General features: G+C 31.6%; 1 protein-coding gene across 2 annotated transcripts in view; it reads left to right on the forward strand.

Annotated features, from left to right (window-relative positions):
• Positions 1–22599, forward strand: part of LOC127711702 (uncharacterized) — a 52756-nt gene that overhangs the window by 19272 nt on the left and 10885 nt on the right. The window contains exons 7-12 of one of the 2 annotated variants that reach the window (XR_007986851.1): positions 1123–1371; positions 4928–5443; positions 5923–6029; positions 6593–7837; positions 9240–9829; positions 10583–10710. Coding sequence is in view for 1 of the 2 variants with exons in the window: in XM_052217811.1 (XP_052073771.1) it covers positions 1123–1371; positions 4928–5443; positions 5923–6029; positions 6593–7837; positions 9240–9270; positions 10583–10869 (2435 nt within the window). In the remaining variant the exon portion in view is untranslated. Of the gene's footprint in view, positions 1–1122; positions 1372–4927; positions 5444–5922; positions 6030–6592; positions 7838–9239; positions 9830–10582; positions 10870–22599 lie in introns of those variants that run through there. The other variant, XM_052217811.1, reaches the window with a different exon arrangement.

Here is a 22599-nt window from a genome sequence, read left to right on the forward strand (position 1 = left end):
CAGAAATATGACAGTTGTTATCCATTTGTTTGATGTATTTGATCTTTTGATATTGCCAATTGTCTAGGAACTTTCCATTTTGAATTTTCATTGGAGTCTGGTGATTTTGTTGTTTAACAATAAATAAGTTATTTTCAGTTTAAAGCAGTTTTGCAGAATTATCCATCTTTTAAAATATAAAGCTTTTAAGAATTTAGTTAACGCCGCCGCCATTACTAATATTCATGTATTTATGTTAATTGTGTTAATGTTGTATTTTCATAACAGAAGCAGAAGCTTAAGATAAAAAAAATATGCTTGTTTCTGTAATGATGTTTTGGGTTTCAATGAGCGTACCCTACATTGTTATGTATAACTAGTAAAAATTAAATCAGGAATTATGTTACAATAAATGACTTAATTCTTCAATTGAGATATAAATGTGTGGCTTGCAAGTTTGAAAACTTATTAGAAACGGAAAAGTACATCCTAAATTTTTATTGTAATGTTGTTGTTGTTTACCGAACCTGGAAATTTAAATACGATCCGGATATCAATTGTTTTAGTAAACTTGTTTTAAAAGGTTACCAATTCAAAACTGTAATTATACCTTTGTTTGTTGTCTTTTGTTTTGTTGTATTTAAATAGATATTGATTTTGTTATCAGTTGATTAAAACCATACTAAACATTATTGTTAGGCTCATAGGCATTTTCAAGAAGAATAAAAAAACTTTAATAAACTTTGGAGAGTTGATAAAAGTAGACGGGATAAAGAGTAAAAGCATATAAGAAAATATACCCCCCCCTCCCCCCCCCCCCCCCCCCCCGATTCGTAGCAATGAACTGATAATGATTCCCAGTTATTCTGTAGTAAATCCTGATTTACTACTTTCTGTTAGAAAGTTAGCATTGGTAGCATTACCAAGATAAACATTAACAGTTCATATATTTCAAACGGTTATGCGGTTGATATTTTCACAAACTAAAAAAATAGAGTAATTCTCTCTTTTTACTATCTAACAGTTTGCTTAGATTCACAAATCTGTATCACCGGATTCCTTAATAAGATTAATGAAAATATTCACAGATGAATTATGAAAAACCAATGAATAAATGATGATTCTGATTGTATTTTGTAATAGATCCTGATCTGCTTCCTTTTGCTGGAACGTCTGAAGATTTTCGAAAACTGCTATCCACTGGAACATATGAGTCGTTTGAAAATAGAGTTTTCCTTTGTGGAAGTTGTGCATGTGGAAAGTCCACCCTTGCAAGTGTTCTGATTGGTAGCCCAATACCACTTACATGGAAATCAACAGATGGATTAGTCATACACTTTGGGCGAAATGGTATCAACTTGGAGAGTTTTGAGATGGTCCCTTTAAAAGAAGGTAAAGTAGTTTGAAAATATAAGACGTGGATATTATTAATTCATATAGCATAATAAATTCCAAGATAGGCATAAAAAGTTCATATATTTGCAACGATATCAATGTTGATATTTTCACAAATGAAAATAAATATGGTAATCTTTTCCTTTGATTTATAAAATACCTTTGTTAATACGATATTCCAGGGCTTGTTTTTCCTTTCGTGATTTCCTTGATAGAGATTTGCTGCTTACATTGAAGCTATTTGAGCAAGAGTTCGAAGTAGTAAAATTTATATCATTCGTTCTTAAATTTTACAGACGCCTCAAAGATGGTTGACCATTATGGAATATCTGTTTCACATATGACGACGGAAATGTTCCTATGGTCGTAACGACAATCCCTTCCGCTTTTATCTTTCAAGAGCACATGAGATCACCCCTGGTGTTTAGTGGGGTTTTTGTTGCTCAGTCTTTAGTTTTCTATTTTGTGTTTTGTGTACTGTTTTTTGTTTGTCTTTTTGTCTTTGTCTTTTGGGCCATGGCGCTGTCAACTTATTTTCGACTGATAACTTTGGACTTACCTTAAATTGGTGTCTATCGCATTTTAACAGTTATACTTTTAAACAATATCGTTTTATTGAACAATGCATTGTTACACAATATTTCAGATTCAATATGATTTAGAAGACTGGCTTAATATTGGCAATGAAACAACTATCCTTCACATAAAAGTAAAGCTGCTTCAGTTTACTTTCATAAATACTCTATGGTCGGGTTGTTGTCTCTTTGACACAATCCCCATTTCCATTCTCAATTTTATATTATGTAAGTTCACTGGTAGCATATTATCAACACTATAAAAAAAATTTAACAAAGGTTGTACGAAAATATATAAGTAATGTTTATATACGAAATCAAATCTCACGAAATTGACTTCCACAATATATAACAATATATCGATATTAACTATACCTATCATAATGTAAACTGATGGTTATTATAAATGAAATATCTAGAATTAATTTCTATTAATATTAAAGCATTTCAATTATTCAACTGGATCAAATTCCAAATTTCTGTACCTTGAATTTCTAAAAGTTTAATCTTAAACTAAAATCTCTAATACGCCTGCCTTTACTTTAAGACCTCCCGAGAATGCAATTTTCCGCTATCCAATAGTATGTGTTGTGGTACAATTTAAAGGATGCGTCTCTATGAAATAAAATATGGAGATTATATCTGTGAACCAGCAGGTAAACATTACCAGAGGAGTCGTGGTTTTATGGAATTAGCTGTATTTATAAAGTGCAGCCTACATCTATAAATATGTACAATCATCATTTAATAGTATTATGGAGAAATCAGATTTATTTATCAGATATTCGGATTTTGATGTTGATGAAATAAGGCAACATTAATATATCGGTGTTCAAAAGTCATAAATTCATTGAAAATGGCGAACAGCTGCATTTTGAAGTGTCATTTGGTTTTATACTATAGGGTATGGTAGAATGAAGAGAAACATACTAGGTTAGAAACTTAAAATTAGAATGCCAAAAAAATGTCATTTTAATCCCGGTAGTATTCAAATACATCTATTATGTTAAGAGCAATCAAACCATAAAGACAGGTCTATACCAATTATGCATGTACATAAAAGAATTGATATTCATACTTATACGTGAAATTGATGTTCACAAATAAATGCAAAATGTGTAAGGTTCTATCATTTTATGTGATCTACATTGACTTATGAACCATAAAAATAAAGCCAATGGCATATGAAGCTTGCCATTTAGGCATGTTCACCATACTTTTATTCCATATACCAGATATAGTTGACCTATTGCTTATTGTATCTTTTCAAGTAACAAAACCAATAAAGATTATCATTGTCCAATGGACAATGCAAATGAGATCAAGGTCAAATAACGCAGCAGGACAGGCACAAACCTTACAATGATTCTGTAGAAAAATAAAACACAGAAACTTTTATATGAAACCAATAATTCAGATATGAAAAGTGATAAGGCAATAAGATCTTATGAACGAAATGAAAAGTTAAAAGATGAAATATACACATATTACACATATAATGAAAAAAGGTGGACACATTTTAAAAACATGAATGTTCTTTTAAACGAAAGTTATTGATAGAAAAAAATAATCAAAAAAATGTTGTCAAATTCTTAAAACAAATATGAACCGTTATCTTATTAGATAATTTTGATTTTTGGATAAATGATGCAAAATTATCAGGTCAATTATAAAGTCGTAATATGAGCAATATATTTGTCCAATTCACGTATTAGTTCTAGACCAGATTGACTTTAACATGTTTAATAAAAACAAATATCATTTATTTGGTTATACCTGCTGACCTTTTGAAGCCGTTTTATGTATCAATTTGAGCAGCTCTGTGTTCTTTGTCTTAATTACATAATAAGTGAAGTGGTTAAGTTCTTGTTTGAGATGGACTGATTTTATGATATGTTATCACACATAAAACGATCATATTGTCAAATCACTATAATTGCATTAATTGTTATCTTTCATGTTTCTACCAACATAGTTATTGTAGTACTAGTACTTAAACTATTGTATGAGCCTAACATATTAGTAACTTGTAAGTGGTATCAAAATTATATTTTTACATTTATTACTACAACTTTAGCAATTGTATTTTACTTTTTTAATTCTATTTTCACTTATTGATGAAGACCTTCCGATCACGATAAAATTCACATACAAGTTTTAAATTGGAGAAACAGAAAAAAAAAAAAAAATATGCGTATGGTCAAGCTAATTTTCATGAGACAAGAACATGGATTTGTCTTCAACTTTATCATGTTTGTAATACTTTTTTATATTACTTTTTTCCAGTTGTAGATTGATGTAAACTCAAGGGTCGTACGAATATATACCTAAAGATAAAAAGCTTTATGGTTTTACAACCTATTCGACTAAACGTCATGTTTTTTTTTCAAGTATTTACCTTTTTCTATATGGACACTAGTATCTAACAACTGACCCTTTTTAATGTTTGATTAGAAGAAATAAACAGTTTCTGATACATGTAGATAGTTTTGTAAATTTAATAGATAAAAAACTATATTTCAAAAATGAAACGAGTTGTGCAATGTAGGATAATGATAAGGGATAAGAGATGCATGATGCTATAAACACATGATTAAACATTAGTTAAATTTATGGCTACCCAAATAAGATTGACAACCAGCCCATGGTTTCGACCTTGTAGTTATGTATATTTTGTTAGTTTTCCTCACTCTATGTTATCTATTTTCAAACATTATATTATATTTGAATTTAAGACACTACCCTAATCGACTTATATTGTACTAGAACCGCTAGTAATCTGCATTGAGACGGATTGACTAATTCTATTTTTAGTAACAATCCATGTTTTCTTTATCTGACAGTCTCTTTAAGTTTTTTCTTTCTTCATCATTAACATAAATAAATTGTACATTTTATTTGACTAGCACATTCATTGTCTGTATCATTAATTTTTCTTTTAATGACGAATTCATAATGAAAACATTTTTTCTTGGCAGAAGATAGAGGTCATAATGTGTTGACCAAGTTAGTTATTGGAAACCCGAATCGTGAGACCACTACACGTCAAACTATTGATAACCAACATGACACGTGCTTTGCGCCATCCTCTAATGATTTGACAGAATTAAATCTTCAGGTTACTAAGAATGATGAAAATTTCAGTTCAGAAGTTTCTGTATCCACCGAGGATGACATTGGGGAATATGAAGTCTTATCGAGTGAAAAGACCAGTACATCTGAAATGAACAATACTTCATCAATTAGTCTGCCTAATGTGAAAAAGGTTGAAGCTTACGCTGTACATGATGACATTTTGAAAGAAGTTGAGAGTGGTCAATACAAAGTTAAAATTGCACCTTCAGATTTAGTTGACTTTGGTGGTCAACGATCGTATGATATGACCCATCAGTTATTTGTTCAGCACGGTGGAACATTTGTAGTGATGTTTGATGGCAGTAGGGATTTTCAGGAACCTCTGACAGAATATCCTACGGATGATATTTCTAATGAAAGTAAGAACAGCCTTATGAAAATTGATAATATATATATATATTTGAGAATGGAGATGGGGAATATGTCAAAGAGACAACAACCCGACCAAAGAGCAGACAACAGCCGGAGGCCACCAATGGGTCTTCAATGTGGTCCTCAGGTGGCCCCTAAATAAAATTGTGTACCAGTTCAGTGAAAATTGACGTCACAAACTCCAAAACGTATAAATGAACTAAAATTAAAAAAAACATTCACACCTCACAAAGGCCTGAGGCTTCTGACTTGGTACGTAGTTTTCAATTTGAAGTTGTTTATATATATATGATTGCGTTGGATAAAAACCGCAAATTGTTTATATATATATGTGTATATATAAGCAACTTTTAAAATATAACTAGAATGACATCATAATTTAACTCCGCATTATCACTAAAATATGAAAATTAACAAAGAGGCATATGCAAGAGGGAAACTTATTTGAATATCCGTATTTTTCTAGCAATTGTGAAACATTGGGTCAACTCAATACTCACCTATTGTGTTGATGATAGTGATGTCATGCCAAAGATCTTGTTTGCTGCAACGCATAGGGATATTCTCTCAGATGTAAGCATTTATTCAGTTACCCTGTTTATTTGTTATGGTGATTTCATTTCATTTAATCGACACTTATTCGACAATGTATATGTTTCATTACATATCGTAAGCTATACAATGCCTAAACATGACAAAATACAAATTCATTTTAAAGGTTAATTCTTGAAACAGACACCTGTATATTATTGCGGGTTTAGCATGTTTGTAAGCGATAGAACACCCCCAAACCTAGGACAGTGATGTAACAGCTCAATATAATCGCAAACTGTAAAAATCAGTTAAAGAAAAGGCTTAACCCTTCAGATCAACACAAAAATATATCCGAATAGACTAATTGCACAAAGTATCGACCGGTCAATATTCGTAGTTAAGAACGCTATTTGAAAGCCAATTCCGACATTTGACTTTTAATAAAACATATTTCCAAGAGAAAATTATCAATCGTCACACATCCACTGGATGTAGAGTAAAGAGGTCACAAACACTGAGACAAAAAACATTACCTTGTCTAATGCTAAATCGTAAGATGTAATTAATTTGTTTGTTAGCATTATGTATTGTTTACCCACCAGGATATGCAGAAGAAAAAGAATAAGGAATTTGTACAGAGAGTCACTGAAATGTTTGGTTCCCATGAAATGAATAAACACATTGTCTTTGATCTAGTTTTCTTCATAAATGGTACAGACAAAGACGATCAAGAAATACAGCATTTGAAAAACCAACTTGTTACTATTGCCCGGAACCAGCCATCTTGGGGAATACGACGGCCGATGATTTGGGTCCCAATTGAGCTTCTGATCGATAATATGATCAAAGATAATATTCATATAATACCGAAAGCATATTTAGCCGAGGCAAACACAATGAATAAAGATTTAGCACTCTCTGACAAACAAATGGACGAGTTTCTCTTAACACAACACGCATTGGGCAAAATCATGTACTTTGATCAATCAGAACTTAACAATTTCATCATCCTCTATCCTCCTGCGTTGGTCAATATCCTGAGGTCATTCATCACAGATGAAATGTTTTGGCCCAAAGATGAGACCCTTAGAAGTATTCTAAGAAGAATGACAGAAACTGGTAAAATACACAAAACTGATCTCATTAAACTATGGCAACAGAAACAATTCATTCATCATATACCAGATGATGACTACAAAGAATTCATTATCCAGGTTCTTGTGCATCTCGATGTTTTGGTCCTACCAAAACGATACTCTGGCCAGGATGACACACACGTAGATTATTTTTTAGTTCCATGCACAACTAAACACAAGATGCCGATGTCCTTTCTGGATGACAAATCCTTTGCAAACAGAACAATTGCGTTGGTCTATCAAATACGACAGTCATCCATACCGTCGGCATTGTCTTTCAAACTGATAGGTGCTGTTAGTGGTATTTGGCCTATCAAAGAGGTAAACGGACGTCCATTATTATACCATTCCTCAGCTGTACTATCTGTTGACAGCCAAACCGAGTTTCGAATAATAGTAGAAGACAACAGAGTTGTCGTCTATCTTACAAACATGTCATCTAGGCCTTGCATCTCCCCAGATATCGCAGCCAGTATTCAAGAGTGCTTGACCTTTACTTTACAAGCTGTTTTGAAGTTTTATCTAATCAGCATAGGAAAGAACCACCAACAAGTAAATGTGTCGAATCTCTTTCACATTGAAGTCGGAGAAGTTTGTGGCAGATCTCCATGTGTGGTATCAGTTTTAAAGGCGAAACAAACTCCTGAATGGGTGTGTGTTAGTGGAAATACACATTTCTCCAGAATTCCTTTACTATGGGTTTTTAACAAGGTAATTCATATGGACTAGACATATTAGAAAAGGAAGTTGTGTCGATAAGGGAGTTTCTCTGTTGAATAATTCGTAACATTTATGATTTTCCTTCCTCAAAGCATGCAATGTTTTATAGCGATTCTCATAGACGTATTGTGCATTACTTTTTGTCTCGCCTTGATGGAGTCTAGTTTATGGTGAACCACTAGTGGTAGGTCAATGATATTTGGTATGCAGTTGTATAAGTATTGGCACATCTCATTACCATGGAGATTATTTGGAAATTGACTTTGAAACTTTTGGTTAGTTTACATGTATTAGTTTAATTTTAGTTTAAGATGAACAACTAATGTTGAGTAAATGCTATTTGGTATGCAAATGTATTGGTATTAGCAAGTTTCGTTACCATGAAGATTGACTTTGAATATTTGCATAACTTACATATTAAAGTATTGCTATTTCAATTTCAACATGAGCATTACGAAAATAACAAATAGGCAAGACATATCTCTGTGTTAACAGTTTATTGCAATTAATTATGTTCAGTGCACTAATTAATGGTTTATTTTAAGTGTGTTAACAGTAAGCATATAAAAATAAAATACAAGGTACAAAGCCATAGCAATCAAAAAGTTAATTGATTACAAAAATTGTGATGTTGTCAAAACAGGGCATAGGCTGTCATATTCATGTCCACCTATTTGACTCAAGTTTTCATATTTGACATACTAAAACATATCTTAATTACAATAAGTCTAAGATAAGAAAAAAAAACCATTCAAGGTCTCTATATCATATATCAGCATTGCTTGCATATTTTTGTCTAGACGTCATCTAATTAACCATTGAATTGATTACCAAAGACTACTGATGGTCATATAACACAATGTAATCATAAGTATAGATAAATAAAGTTCACGTGCAATAATAATTTTTCTTAGTCTGTTTGATTTCATGTTATAGGTTAAAAAAAAGTTAATACTTATATTACCTGTTAAAGAATGATATTTTGTGGATCGATTCAGTTAACGAAATGGTTCACCCTTGTTTCACTTTCAATTTTGTTATGTTTTTTCCCTTTTAAAGTTGAATACACTTATTAATTACATGCATATCCTATTTCCACTTAAGGAGCTAAAATTGAAGTTTACTTTAATAAGGATTCACGTCAGGTCGAATTGTTCACTTGCAAGTTAATTATACATCAGCGATGTTTTTTTAGCTTATTTTCACAAATTTGGGCCAAAGTAACTGTTAATTGCGAAGCATTATTTCAAAATTCATCTTTTATTAAAACCTGCAATAAAAATATTGGTACTTTACATTTTTTATCTAAACCATAGCTTTTTGCCATTTTAATTTATGCCGTACCTTTCTAAATTTTAATTTATCATAGTGTCTCTTCAAAATGTTTTTTCAGACACAGCAAGAATGTCAATCCAATTGTCCAGGTAAAGTAATTAAGTTCATAATTTATAAGGCGAAATGAGGATTTTTCTGATGCACAAATTCTCCAGGTAGGAGGAATGCACATTGCGAATTCTCTTAAAAAGCTGGAGTAGATAGTAAGGATGAATCAACTTTCATAAATAGAACATGTACAAGAAATCCGACAATCGGTGGATGAAACAACACAATGCAATTCACTTCACAGAAAAGAATACAGCAGCAAGAACCTTCTTAAACCGCAGTTGAAATATTAACAGTTTCTATACCAAATTTGGCACCTTAGGTCTTGTTAATTGCCAACAAACAGTTATAAATCATATTCCAAAATAAAATATATAGAGGAAAAGAGTACGGGTTTATAGCTTCCAGTGGAAAACAATAAAATTTCATCGATTTCGTGCGTCTGACAGCTTCTCTGATTAATTGCAATTTGAAATCAAAAGATGTTATACCACATCTAGAGCTTTAAGACAAGAGGAAACTTTAAACGGATGTAAATTTTCCTTACAGTCAACAAGCCTGATGTTAATTTCAAATTAATAATTGAAGAATCTACGATAAGTATGTTATGAATCAATCATTAGACCACATACTACTGAGCTGATGATACCCTAGGGAACCACCACTTGCAGTATCGGTCCAGTGCTTATATGTAAAAATAACATAAAAACTTTCGTGTTCAAATCGCTTGATTGAATAAACCTTCATCATGTTCATTCGGAACGATCTAATTCTAAAGAAAAAAATCCATGCATATGTTACAATCTTCAAACCAGATGAGCGTTGTGACCAAAAAAAAAAAATAGAAAACATCAGCGATCATAAACTTTGGCCAATATATCTGGAACCATATTTTTATAATGTTTGATTTAATTAATGGCGAAACTACTTCCATTTTGTTTTAAATAATGTGAGTATCGGGGTACTGACTACAGAGCTGATGATAAACCATCGGAAATAATAGTCCACTAAGTGCAGGATCAATTGGGTCATAGTCAATAAAAATAGTTTCATGTTACAAATCATTTGTAGCCATGCATTACTTATGGTCATATCTAATTCACACAAAGCTTCGTTTTTCATGCATTAAATACATTAATGCATAAAAAGCTAGATATATATATAGATGTTTAGACGAATTATATATATATATATATATATATATGATTCATATATTTAATAACTGTTGTTAGCTATGCAAAAACATTTAAATGCTAATAAATTCTTTATTGTTCGAAAACGATTTAAAAAATACTTGTTTATTCTATTTCTACGATAATTGTCTCTTTTTATGACATTATTTTTTATTTTAAGGTCTTGATGAAACTGTCTTGACAATGTCGCCAAGTGAGCAACATCTCTCAAGACTTGCATATCAACTGAATATTCAAAGTTGTAGGGAGTTGATAATTCACCTCGGGATACAACTGAATGACTGGGAAGATATTGAGTACAGATACGTACGCATGCCTCTTATTATCAAAACCATGGCATTGAATTTTTGGAAAACGAAAAACATAGTGGGAAGACCAAACAAATCATTCAACAACTTGCTGGATGCACTGAAGGCAGTTGGCGACGAAAGGCATTTACTTTGCAAGGTTTGGAAAGTCTTGTTTATTCTTTTTTTTTATGTTTTTACAATCATACTTTATTGATAGTGTTTTCTCCCTGTCTGTTTGGGGTATATTTCATTCCAGTAAGCAATAGTTTAAGATTTCATAGTATATATCTTGCTCTTTAACATTTCATTTATCCTCTGTATTATTTATTATCTAATGATCTTACTTTTAAATAAAAAATAAAATCACAAAAATACTGAACTCCGAGGAAAACTCAAAAAGGAAAGTCCCCAATCAAATGGCAAAATCAAAAGTTCAAACACATCAAACGAATGGATAACAACTGTCATATTCCTGACTTGGTACAGGCATTTTCTTATGTAGAAAATGGTAGATTGAACCTGGTTTTATAGCTAGCTAAACCTCTCACTTGTATGACAGTCGCATCAAATTTCATATGATATTAACAATTGGTACTGATAGTCATTTTAATGCACCTGGTTCAAAGCGCCAACTGAGCTTTTCTCATCATTTGGCGTCCGTCGTCCGTTGTCGTCGTCGTCTGTTAACTTTTACAAAAATCATCTTCTCTGAAACTACTGAACCAAACTTAACCAAACTTTTCCACAATAATCATGGGGTATTTATTTAAAAAGGTGTTCGATGATCCTACTTGCCAACCAAGATGGCCAAAATGGCAAAAAATAAAACATAAAAGTAAAATGTAAGTTTTGTTTTTTTATTGTCAAAACTGAAATAAATAGAAAAAATCTAACAGGACATAATGTTCAGAATGTTGAGCTCTACTAATTGTTAATTGAACTAAAAACTTTAAGACTTTAATCGTAATCGTCAGTCTACTCCTTAAAAGAGTTATTGCCCTTTGATGACAATTTTTACCAATTTTTGCGTTTTTGCCATATATATATAGAATTATAATAGATAAAACAAAAACTTAAATAAGCAAAAATTAACGCGCAGACAAATTCTACATTTAAGACAATATGGAGAAAACTTCCCGACGACTCCTTATTGGAGTTATTGTCCTTTATTTAATTATATTGTTTTCGCGTTTTGCCTGATATGAAAAAAATATAAAAAATAGAAACCTTTAATAACAAAAATGATTCCCAAACAAGTCAAAATTGGCCGATAAAGTTAATAGACTATCACTATTAATAGGCATGATTGCCCTTGAATGAGGATTTTGTATCGTCTTTTGTGTTTTGAACAAAAACTTAAAAAGATTGAGACTAAACAGACCAAAAATATCAGCATTACAAGATCAACATTAGACAAAGGTGTGTCATAATTTCTTCTTGTCTACAATTTTGGTGAGAATCCATTGTCGAATATGCACATAGACCTAGATTAGCGACACAGGCTCTATAGATCCATGCGTGTTTTTTTCTTTCAATTTTCCTGACAAATAACGCTTAAAAAGCCGGTTTCGTTTTTGGTTAAAGAGGAAGAGAAATATGTTCTACAGAGGGATTGTTTGTTTGGTTCCATCGATTGAGTATCCGTTTTGAACAGATGTATTTCATATATATTATAAGAAATATATCAATTGACAAAGGGACATTATCAGTGAAGTAGCGGATGAATGTAGAGGTACAAAAACGTACATGTATTATTCATAATTAAAATAAGTAATTAAACAACGCATAATTTCAAGAATGAAATATAACTTCACTATGTAAATCGTGTCGATCATTTCGATCTTTCAGTCTAAGCTCGATTGTCATTTAAAACATCTTCGAAAACGAAACACAAACTACGATCAATAAAACGTGTCCCCCATGTGGCAAAAATATGACGATAAGAATCAGGAGGTTACCTACTTTATGTTTGGAGTGATCGTTTATTGTTTTCAATTATTTTGTCGTGTATATAAAACATAATACAGCTGATTTTCACTGACATTTAACAGATTGTAAGCTTGTTTAAACTTTTTTAAGTTACTCCTACTTGACCGAGAACCAGAATTTCCTACATATAAAGTAGGTAACCTGCTGAAAAAAAATGTAATATACTGGAGTCAAAAGTCGGTTAGATGAGAAATGTCTATTATTGATACGTGTCTAGAAAATGCGTTAAGTTCTAAAACCACCTTTCGTCTTTTTGTTTCAAACAAACGTTAAAGAATGTTATGGACACGACCAAAAGAGCTGCGTTTTCACTAATTTCCCTTTATGGAAAACACAATAAGATAGTTAACAATAGCGGTAACATTTGTACTGAGCCAGATGCGCATTTTGACTAAGTCAAATGTTGAAAAGCTTAATATGATAAAAAAAAAAAAGAAAAAAAGCCGAGATGATAGTCAGGATTCATGACGGAGATATATTCCTTCATTTAAAATGATTTCCATAATTCTATAACAGCAAACAATATTCGTATTTTTCTACAATAGTACCCAAGTACTAGCTACATGGCTAATGATACCCGCGTGGACTATCAGTCCAAAAGCAGGGGTATCAAACCAGTGGTAGAAATAACATAAGCTATTTTATTCGTTAGCTATTTTTTTCGTGTTTAGTGTATTGCACCAGATACTATTTGTTTTACAATTAATGTCTCTTCATTGATGCTCGATTCCAAACATTTGAAAATCCTATAATGGAATGCATGACCTATGATTTGGTTATAGTTAGCTTTAAGCTATTTTTAAGTTACCAAGAGTATCCTTATATAGGTGATCAGTGTCTATTGGTTGTATGTTAGTTCTTTTGTGCGTCGTACCGATCTTTTGAGTTATTTCAATTACGACTGATTTTTACATTTGGTTCTTATGTTGTGCTATAACACCACTGTCACAGGCTAGGAGTATGGTTGGGCGTTTACATACATGTTTAATCCCCCCCCCCCACATTCTTATTTACGTGCGTGTCCCCAATCAGGAGCTTGTAATTCGTTGGTTCATGTCTGTCTTATTTTTTTTTCTTTCAAAAAATGTGTTGTTGTAAATTTGTCAGTAGCCTAAGTTTTCTCGTTTGATTTGTTTCACAGTTTTACATGTCGGGGTCTTTTATAGCCACGATGGTATGGATTCTTTATTCATAGTTGAATACCGTATGGTGATCTGATTGATAGTTGAACTAATGGCAATAATACCGCATGTTTGTCTTTGCATGTAAAGCAAACGTTCAACAGCTCAACGGACAAAAAGGCAACAAAAGTATAGCCAAATCAAGACAAGGACTCAGGCTTTATATGAAAAAGATATATTCCTTGATGTATCTAACGGCCTTTCACAGAATTTTTTTGGAAATATGTTAGGCTTGTTGTAGTTTATCTTAGTTTGCATTCCTCCTTCTTTCTTTTAATATTGTTATGACTGTTTTGTATTGTTGCACGTTAGTTTAATCTAATTATGTGTATTCTTGTTAATTGAGAACATTCGTACTGGTCTTTGGTCTGGAATCTGGAGACTGATATTGCACATCGTTTGTTGTGTAAAACAAAGATGGTGCACATAACAAAACTTTTAGTGTAGCTGTTATCGCGTAAACCAACATTATATGTGTCTACAGTATTTATTTAGTTGATGGCCAAATGTATATTTTAGCTCTAACGAAATTCTTAAGCGGGTACCCAACACTTTGACTAAAATAAATTTGGCTCGTTTAATTTTCATAAAATTTTGACAAAATATTTATTATGACCTATTGACAAAAATATGAAAATTTCGAGAAATTTAAATCACACAATTTACAGGAATAATTTGGTTGCATACAGTCCCTGTAACGTAAAAGTTAACACTTTTTTCATTCGGGAATCGTACGTACAGCGTTCGGGAATCGTTCGTATAGAGTTCGGTCATCGTTCGTACATCATTCGTATAGCGTCCGTACAACGTTCGGTCAGCGTTCGTTCATCGTTCGTTCATCGTATGGTAAATGTCATCGTTTAGGGTTTTGTATATCGTATGGTTCATGGTATCGTTAAGCGTTTTATTTGTTGTATGGTACATGGTATTGTTTGGCGTTTAGCGTTTCGTTTATCGTATGGTATATGATATCGTTAAGCGTTTCATCTATCGTATGGTATATCGTTTTGTTAAGCGTCTGATATATGTTAGGGTTTTATTTCAGAAAGTTATTTCAATTATTATTTTGAGTTAAAATAAATTAATATAAAAAGATGCGGGATAAAAAAAAACAATTTATTTATTAGTTTAAATTGATTGAAAGTTGGTTGCGTACTTGTATATCCCAAACAACCAAACGGATGCCCCCACTTTGGCAAGGTTTTTTTTACTGCCAGCCGTAAGAAAACCTTTAGTGACCATATTTATATCCTTTTGTCACCCTTTGGACTATATTAGATTGGAAAGATTGGATTGGAAACATTTCACTTGTTAATTAAAGCAAATAAGTTATCTTATTTATTATATATTTTGTTTCATACTAACTGCGTAGTTCTTGATGTCTTTTTGTAATTTTGAATCATTTCAAATTCGATCTTATAAAATGTTAAAAAAAAACTAACCTATACAATACCCTTAGTTAATTTAAACGTGAACTATTTATTTACATAAAACATATTTAGTCGTAAAAATAGTATTGGTTGTAAACGTTTTATCTTGATTGAGAAACGTTTAGCAATGCAATAAACTTACTTTAAATGTACTATAACTTAACGTAGATTTCGAACTGTAAACCATATCTTACCGATAGAAAAAAAATCTGAAACTAATATCATTATAGAATACCCTGCTATATAAAACGAAGGGGAAACATTTCCTTACACCACATTTTGACATGAATAACATGAGACCAATTTGAAATACCGCGAAATAAGTCTCTCTCTTTCTCTCTCTCTCCTCCACCAAATATTTCCTTGAAACAATAAATTATATATAATGTTCTATAAATGAGGCTTTATATGAGATACACGTTTTATATTTAAATGTATTTAAAGAAAAGACAAGACATCCATGGTATTTGTTCCCCTCAATGTCACAGTCTGATATAAACCGAAAATTGCCAGGGATATATAAAAATTCGTTGAAGACTTCTATGGAACCAGCGTCGCTTGTGATTCCTGCTGTCGGTGTTAAAACTGTTATTTTGACTGTAAACAGTGCTTAAGTCCATGTATGAGTAAAATACAGAATTAAAAAAAATAACTCTACCGTTTTTTATATTTCTTTATTTTAGAGGTAAGCTCCTGGCCAAGTTTCACCAATTTTAACGCAAATCATTTACCTTAAATAACCAATCAATTGTATTCTAAAAGTTGTTGATTTGTTCTGTGTACGAATACATGAAATATTTGTCACTGGACGTTATGCATGCAATCGATGATCAAATACAAATCTACAGTATTTATAAACATACTGCAGTTGTATATATGAAAGAGACTAAATAATATAAATTTTAATTATTTTACGCATATTTGAAGGATCGAAATAACCACTTCCACAAATGGTTGTTATTGAAAGACTTAAAATTTTACAAATATCACATGTCTCTATGAAATTTCATATCGACGCACCAAACTATAGCTCATTTTCCAAATCACTTAAGGTTTTTAACGATCTTCTTACTTGTTCATTACATTCTAAAATTAAAATCCTACTCAAATTGCCAAAACTTTTATTCTCAGGCTAGACAGCGTAAAAGATGAATACTGTTTTGTTAGTGTACACACGGTGTTTTGAAGGCCGATATCCAATTTCGCTGAAAAAGAATTAATTTGCGCCGCAAATTTATTACGCTAATTCTTTTTTCGTGTCACTTTATTTTAAAAACTGCAGCATTCATTTGCGCCAATAAAACAAGCATGTAATTGCGCAAATGTTATAGACTTGTTTGCAAATTGTTGTTCTTATTGCACTAAGGAGGCCCTTTGCGGTATTTCTACTTGTTCACTAAGAATAAAATATTGCACTAAGGACCAGTCCTGATGGAATGATAGAATTGACACAAAAAACATGGCATATAGAAGGAATATAATTTCAAATTTTATAATCATATCTTTAGTACCCGGTAATTATAAATTTATTTAATGTTTTATCACGCGCCACCCTCTGTTGATTGTCACCTGTGTAATCGATAGCAATTCATGTTCGTTCAACCTTGACCCGTTTTGAATCCGCTTGTATTTTAAATTAACATGTTTATGATATTTCAATTGTCTCTGATTTTTTTCGTCTGTTTGTTACTGTCGTATTTCTTTTGTTTTTCTGACTGTTATATTTTTTAGTTCAATGTAATAATGTATGTTCTACAATTTTTTTATTTTTTTTTTCCTTTTAATTTCTCTTGGTTGTTTGTAAACTTCACTTTTTTATAGTTCTCTAGTATTTTTTTTATTACAAAATATTTTAGAATGTATATACTTGTTTACCAGCACATTAGATACACATGACTGTTCAAAGTATAACAGTTTATTACATTTTTGTCGAGCCTGCGACTTTTGTCGCAAAAGCGAGACGTATAGCGATCCTACATTCCGTCGTCGGCGTCGGCTAGCGACATCCACATACTCACTCTGTGGTTAAAGTTTTTGAAATTTTAATTACTTTCTTAAACTATCCAGGATTTCTACCAACAGAAGAATGTTTATGATCATAAGATAGTATCCAGAAGTAAAGTTTGGAAAAAAAATCCTGGTTATCTGTGTTTTACTTACATGTATAAATGGACTTTTTTTCTCTCAGTTAACATTACATTCATTCTGTGGATAAAGTTTTTGAAATTTAAATAACTTTCTTAAAATATCCCGGATTTCTACCAAACTTGGATAGAAGCTTGTTTATGATCACAAAATAGTATCCAGAAGTAAATTTTGTAGAATAAATCGTATTTTATTTATAAATGGAGTTTTTCTGCCAGCTAACATTATTTTCACTCTGTGGTTAAAAGTTTTAAATTTTTTAAAAACTTTGTTAAACTATCCTGGATTTGTACCAGTGGCACGCGCTGATTACAAAGTCATTTAACTTCAAAATAATAAAATCTATTCACACCAAACTTTATATTTATGAGTTATATACTCATATCTTCTTTTATCCATGTTCTTTGTGGTCTTAAAACATCGTTTTAGCGTCCTTAGTGCAAACACGTTAGTCTTAGTGCACTAAGAAGTCCTTTGCGGTATTTCTGTACACCGTTTTGATATTTAATTAATAACTGGATTCCCTCCTCCTAGCTATTTACGGGCTAGTTTCTGAGTGCTTAATGCATGTATGTGATCTAGTTCACCATTCAAAATGATTGTGCACGAGTCATCTCTAAACAGCCTTGCAAAGCATGATTAAACAGCGCGCATTATGTTTCCATTTAATTTCTCCTTTTTCTATATATATGCATGTTGCTTATGTTATTACTTTATTTCATGTATCTTTTGTGTCTTCTTTTTTTGGCTTCGACTTATTCGTAAATCGAAAAACGCAGAAACCTAAATAGAATCATATGGCATTTAATGATTTCTCCAACTCAAAACTACTGTAAATTCAGAAATTATTGCGTGCATTTATTATTGCGATTTTGTCATTTTAGACTAAAATGCGATTTAAATTTTTGCGATATTGAAAAAAATCCTGTTTAATTCATATAAAAAATTTCAAAATGCGAGTTTAAATTATTGCGATGATAACCCTGTCGCATTTTTCGCAATTATAAAAACATCGCAATAATTTCTGAATTTACAGTAGTTATAGATGCCTCTTAAATTTTATTTTTCTCGTTGGGTTGCTTGTCCATTAATTGACGTTTACGCAGTATTCTTTTTTTCGGTATTTGTAAAAAGCCGCTCATCGATCAATTTCACAAGAAATTCAATACTCGTAATTCATGTACATTGAAGTTTAACTTGCTATCAATTTTTCGTATACGCACACGGATAAAATAAATGAAACACTTTTAAGCTGTTTAAATTATGCAGTGAATTTTGAAAATATGGTTTTGAAAAAACCGGTTATTTTTGTTTAATACTTTTCTGTCCCTTTTCTTAATAATTAGGACACGTGCCACTGGTTAATTTAGAACAAGTCAACCATGAATAATCCCAAACAACAAATTTTTTGATTGGTTTGTCATACTTGCTTATCAATTTCGTATTGTTTTCGGCTGAGACTACTATAACAGTTTTTTTTTTATATAGATTAGACCGTTAGTTTTCCCGTTTGAATGGTTTTACACTAGTAATTTTTGGGGCCCTTTATATAGCTTACTATTCGGTGTGAGCCAAGGCTCCGTGTTGAAGACCGTACTTTGACCTATAATGGTTTACTTTTTTAAATTTTGACTTGGATGGAGAGTTGTCTCATTGGCACTCATACCACATCTTCTTATATCTATAGTAGTCTCAGTTTTTGGCAATATTGTAACAATATCCTTTAGAATTTTAAATTGCTTTAGTCATTTAATATATAATTTATTTTTGTTGTTGTTCACGATTAATATTTTTAGATTGATAATATAATTGCATCATTTTTTAAGCATTATAGAAGTCACAGTAAACATTAAACTTATGCATGGCGGAAAATAAATATACGAAAACGATAGGTGCAATGTTCATCATGCAGCCTTGCAAATAATATTTAAAAAAAAAAACATTTTATTAAACTTAAGACTTTAATTTAAGTATTTTTGATGGGATGTTGAAGTTTCCAGAACATAGAAAATACACCAGAAAATCTATTAGTACACTAGTCTATCAAAATGTGCTTGCTGTCCATTTTACAATATATTATTTAAGAATTTAGTGTTTTCTTATTCATTCTGACATCTGTGTCCCTGGATCTGAACAAGAAATTGCGAGGACGTTATGCTTATCAGTTTACCTTTAAAATGATTTTTCAAACAAAATGGCCCTAAAGCTAAATGTCATCGTCAGATGTATAATGGAAGGTGATAAACACATAAGAATATATATCACCTGCTGGTTCTTTTTACCTGGACACAGATCTTATTACGTAACAAGTTCGAATGTAAAATTATCGAATTGGTATATTCAGTCGAATATATACGGTATCTCTGGACTGGGGTTTTTAAGATATTTTGATCTGACAATGTATGTAAATTTATGTGTGCTTCAAATCACTGATTTCAAATTATAGACCAATCTCATTGTTATCAACTTTTGATTCCAATGGTAAATTCTATACACATATAGAAAACGTTTTAAATTGTGCAAGCACAAGATTAAATTTCTAAAAAAGAATTGAAATATGTATTGACTAGAAATTATCTTAATCGTATAAACTTAACACTTATAAGATTAATTATGGAATATGCATGTGAGTTATGGGATGGCTGTACTCAACAAGATTCCGACAATCTAGAACATGACGTTTAGTTGGAAGCAGGAAGATTAGTAACCGGGTTGTCCGTGTTTGCTAGTCCGGAAGTTATATATTTTCAGTGGTACAGGCCCACATTTGCTAGTGGACAGAAGAAAATCCAGAAAGCTCAATATGGTCTATTCTTCACATAAAGAGGGACTGCCTCTACGATTTAATGCCACTTTTTCAGTTATAAATAGATATTACCAGAAAATTCTTTTTTTTTTCATCTACTACTATCGAATGAAATAGCCTAAACCCCGACATATGTACGTCTAGAAATATGATTATATTTATCTAACTTGATACAGACACAATTGCACTCCAATCTTTATTATTAAGGACAGTTGATTGGATAAAAGTGATGGATTTCCACGCCTATATTAAAACTGAGGTCCTATGAACTGACTTCAGATAGCTAGCTCCCATTCTAATTTGATAAAAAAAATGGTTGTGGTGGTGTGTGTGTGTGTGTGGGGGGGGGGGGGGGGGAAGGGGGGGGGGGGTCAGATCGGTCGTTTCTATAGTTCTATATCTTTTTTTTTTTTTTTACCATTTCAGTTTTCTTTATTCTTCTGCCAATTAATCTGTATAATAATTGTCCTAAACAACAAACAATCACCTCTTTATTCTGTTATCTATATTTATTTATATCTATTGGTCCCATGAGTCTCTGTTCTTTAAACCCCATCAGAGACATATATTATATATCTCTGACCCCATTCATATCCTCATAAATGATAACCTTTTCCTAGCCTCATACATATACGTACATTGTAACTGAAACAGGAAAAATTACGTACATTGTAACTGAAACAGGAAAAATATACAGTCATATTACTGTATGCTGGAACTAATAGATAAACGTATTAGTTCCAGATTATCTTCTATAAAATGCAATTGCGTTTTAATCAGAAACAATGACAACCAAATTCTTTTTTTGTGGAAAGAGGGGGGGGGGACAGTTTTTTTTAAACAAATTATTGGTTTCCTTTGAAAATAGGAGTGAAAAGAAAATACGACATTTAGTTTATAAAAATGATAATGTGAGAATTTTGTTATGAAGACATATCCCATACATCGATACTTATATTCTTGGCACTAAACATTTATTTGTACATATTTATTTAAAACACAGATTTTGGTTAGTAATTTCTTACCTGGTCAGGGGATGATATTGTATTAAAAACCAATAAAAATATTCGTACTTTTCCAATCAACATGTACATCAAATCAAGGAGGTTATATGAGATCTCATATAACCTCCTTGATCAAATCTTTTAAAATGAGACATTACACACACGTGTCAAAATTTACAGACCCACCGATAACTTGTCATAATCACGCATGTTGAAGCTGGGGTTAATTAACGGCTAGTTAAGAAGTCAAATCTAGCTGTGATTAATTTCCACTCTAGATAAGCAGATTCAGTAGCAATATAATCATGTTAGAATATTGGTGACCTGGACTGGGGGCACGTGCCCCCTGTGCCCCCGGTAAATCCGCCACACTGCCCATTTTTTTTTTAAGTTATTCAACATGAAGAAATACAAAAAAAAATCAGCTGGTTTTTAAATTTTTTAAGAGTTGCAAATATTTAACAAATTAAAATTATGATACAGAATGATTCTTTTTATTTGTTTTCCTCACGAGTGTTTGCTGAAGCATTTTTTCCCGAATCCCGAAAAGTTTGATCATATATTCCAGAGTTTAATACGTGTAAAAACCGAATTCACACACATAATAAAGTCCCAACCCGACGTTCATAAAAGGTCTGTTCTAGAGTTTAGTTTAATTTTCAGAAATTAAAATCAAACACAATGTTTTATACAAATTCGTCTTCAGACACGTAAATAATATAGGTTATTAGCTTGCCTGGATTGTGATAGAAAATATCCAATGAAATGCATACAAGTTGCTTTTTTTTTTTAAAAAGACAATACGTGAACCTTAGAACTTTTTTATTCTTATTATTAATTCAACTGAATAAGAAATTATATATCAGTGTTATCTTGGCCATGTGTGTGGAGGATAATTTTTTCTTTTTATTGTAAATCATTACAATTTTGGCAAGTTGAGAGAACAAGTGTTAAATATAAAGCAAGGAGAGAAAAAAAAGATTCCCAGACGTATAATTTCTTAAAGAATAATAATAATTCAAAACATGGAGGACACATGTACCTTCTTCCAAAAATTCATAAAATTAATCTAGAAATAAGTAATGAGGCATTGCGAACTGGTCAGCTAGCAGGACACATTAATGTTCGTTACCGACCAATCATCAATAAGTGTAACTCTCCCGCGAGAGATACTTACTTGATTTAATTATAAATATAAAAAAGAAGATGTGGTATGATTGCCAATGAGACGACTCTCCACAAGAGACCAAATTACACAGAAATTAACAACTATAGGTTACCGTACGGCCTTCAACAATGAGCAAAGCCCATACCACATAGTCAGCAATAAAA

Source organism: Mytilus californianus, unplaced genomic scaffold (genome assembly GCF_021869535.1).
Source record: "Mytilus californianus isolate M0D057914Y unplaced genomic scaffold, xbMytCali1.0.p SCAF_8, whole genome shotgun sequence".
NCBI classification, from domain to species: Eukaryota; Metazoa; Mollusca; class Bivalvia; order Mytilida; family Mytilidae; genus Mytilus; species Mytilus californianus.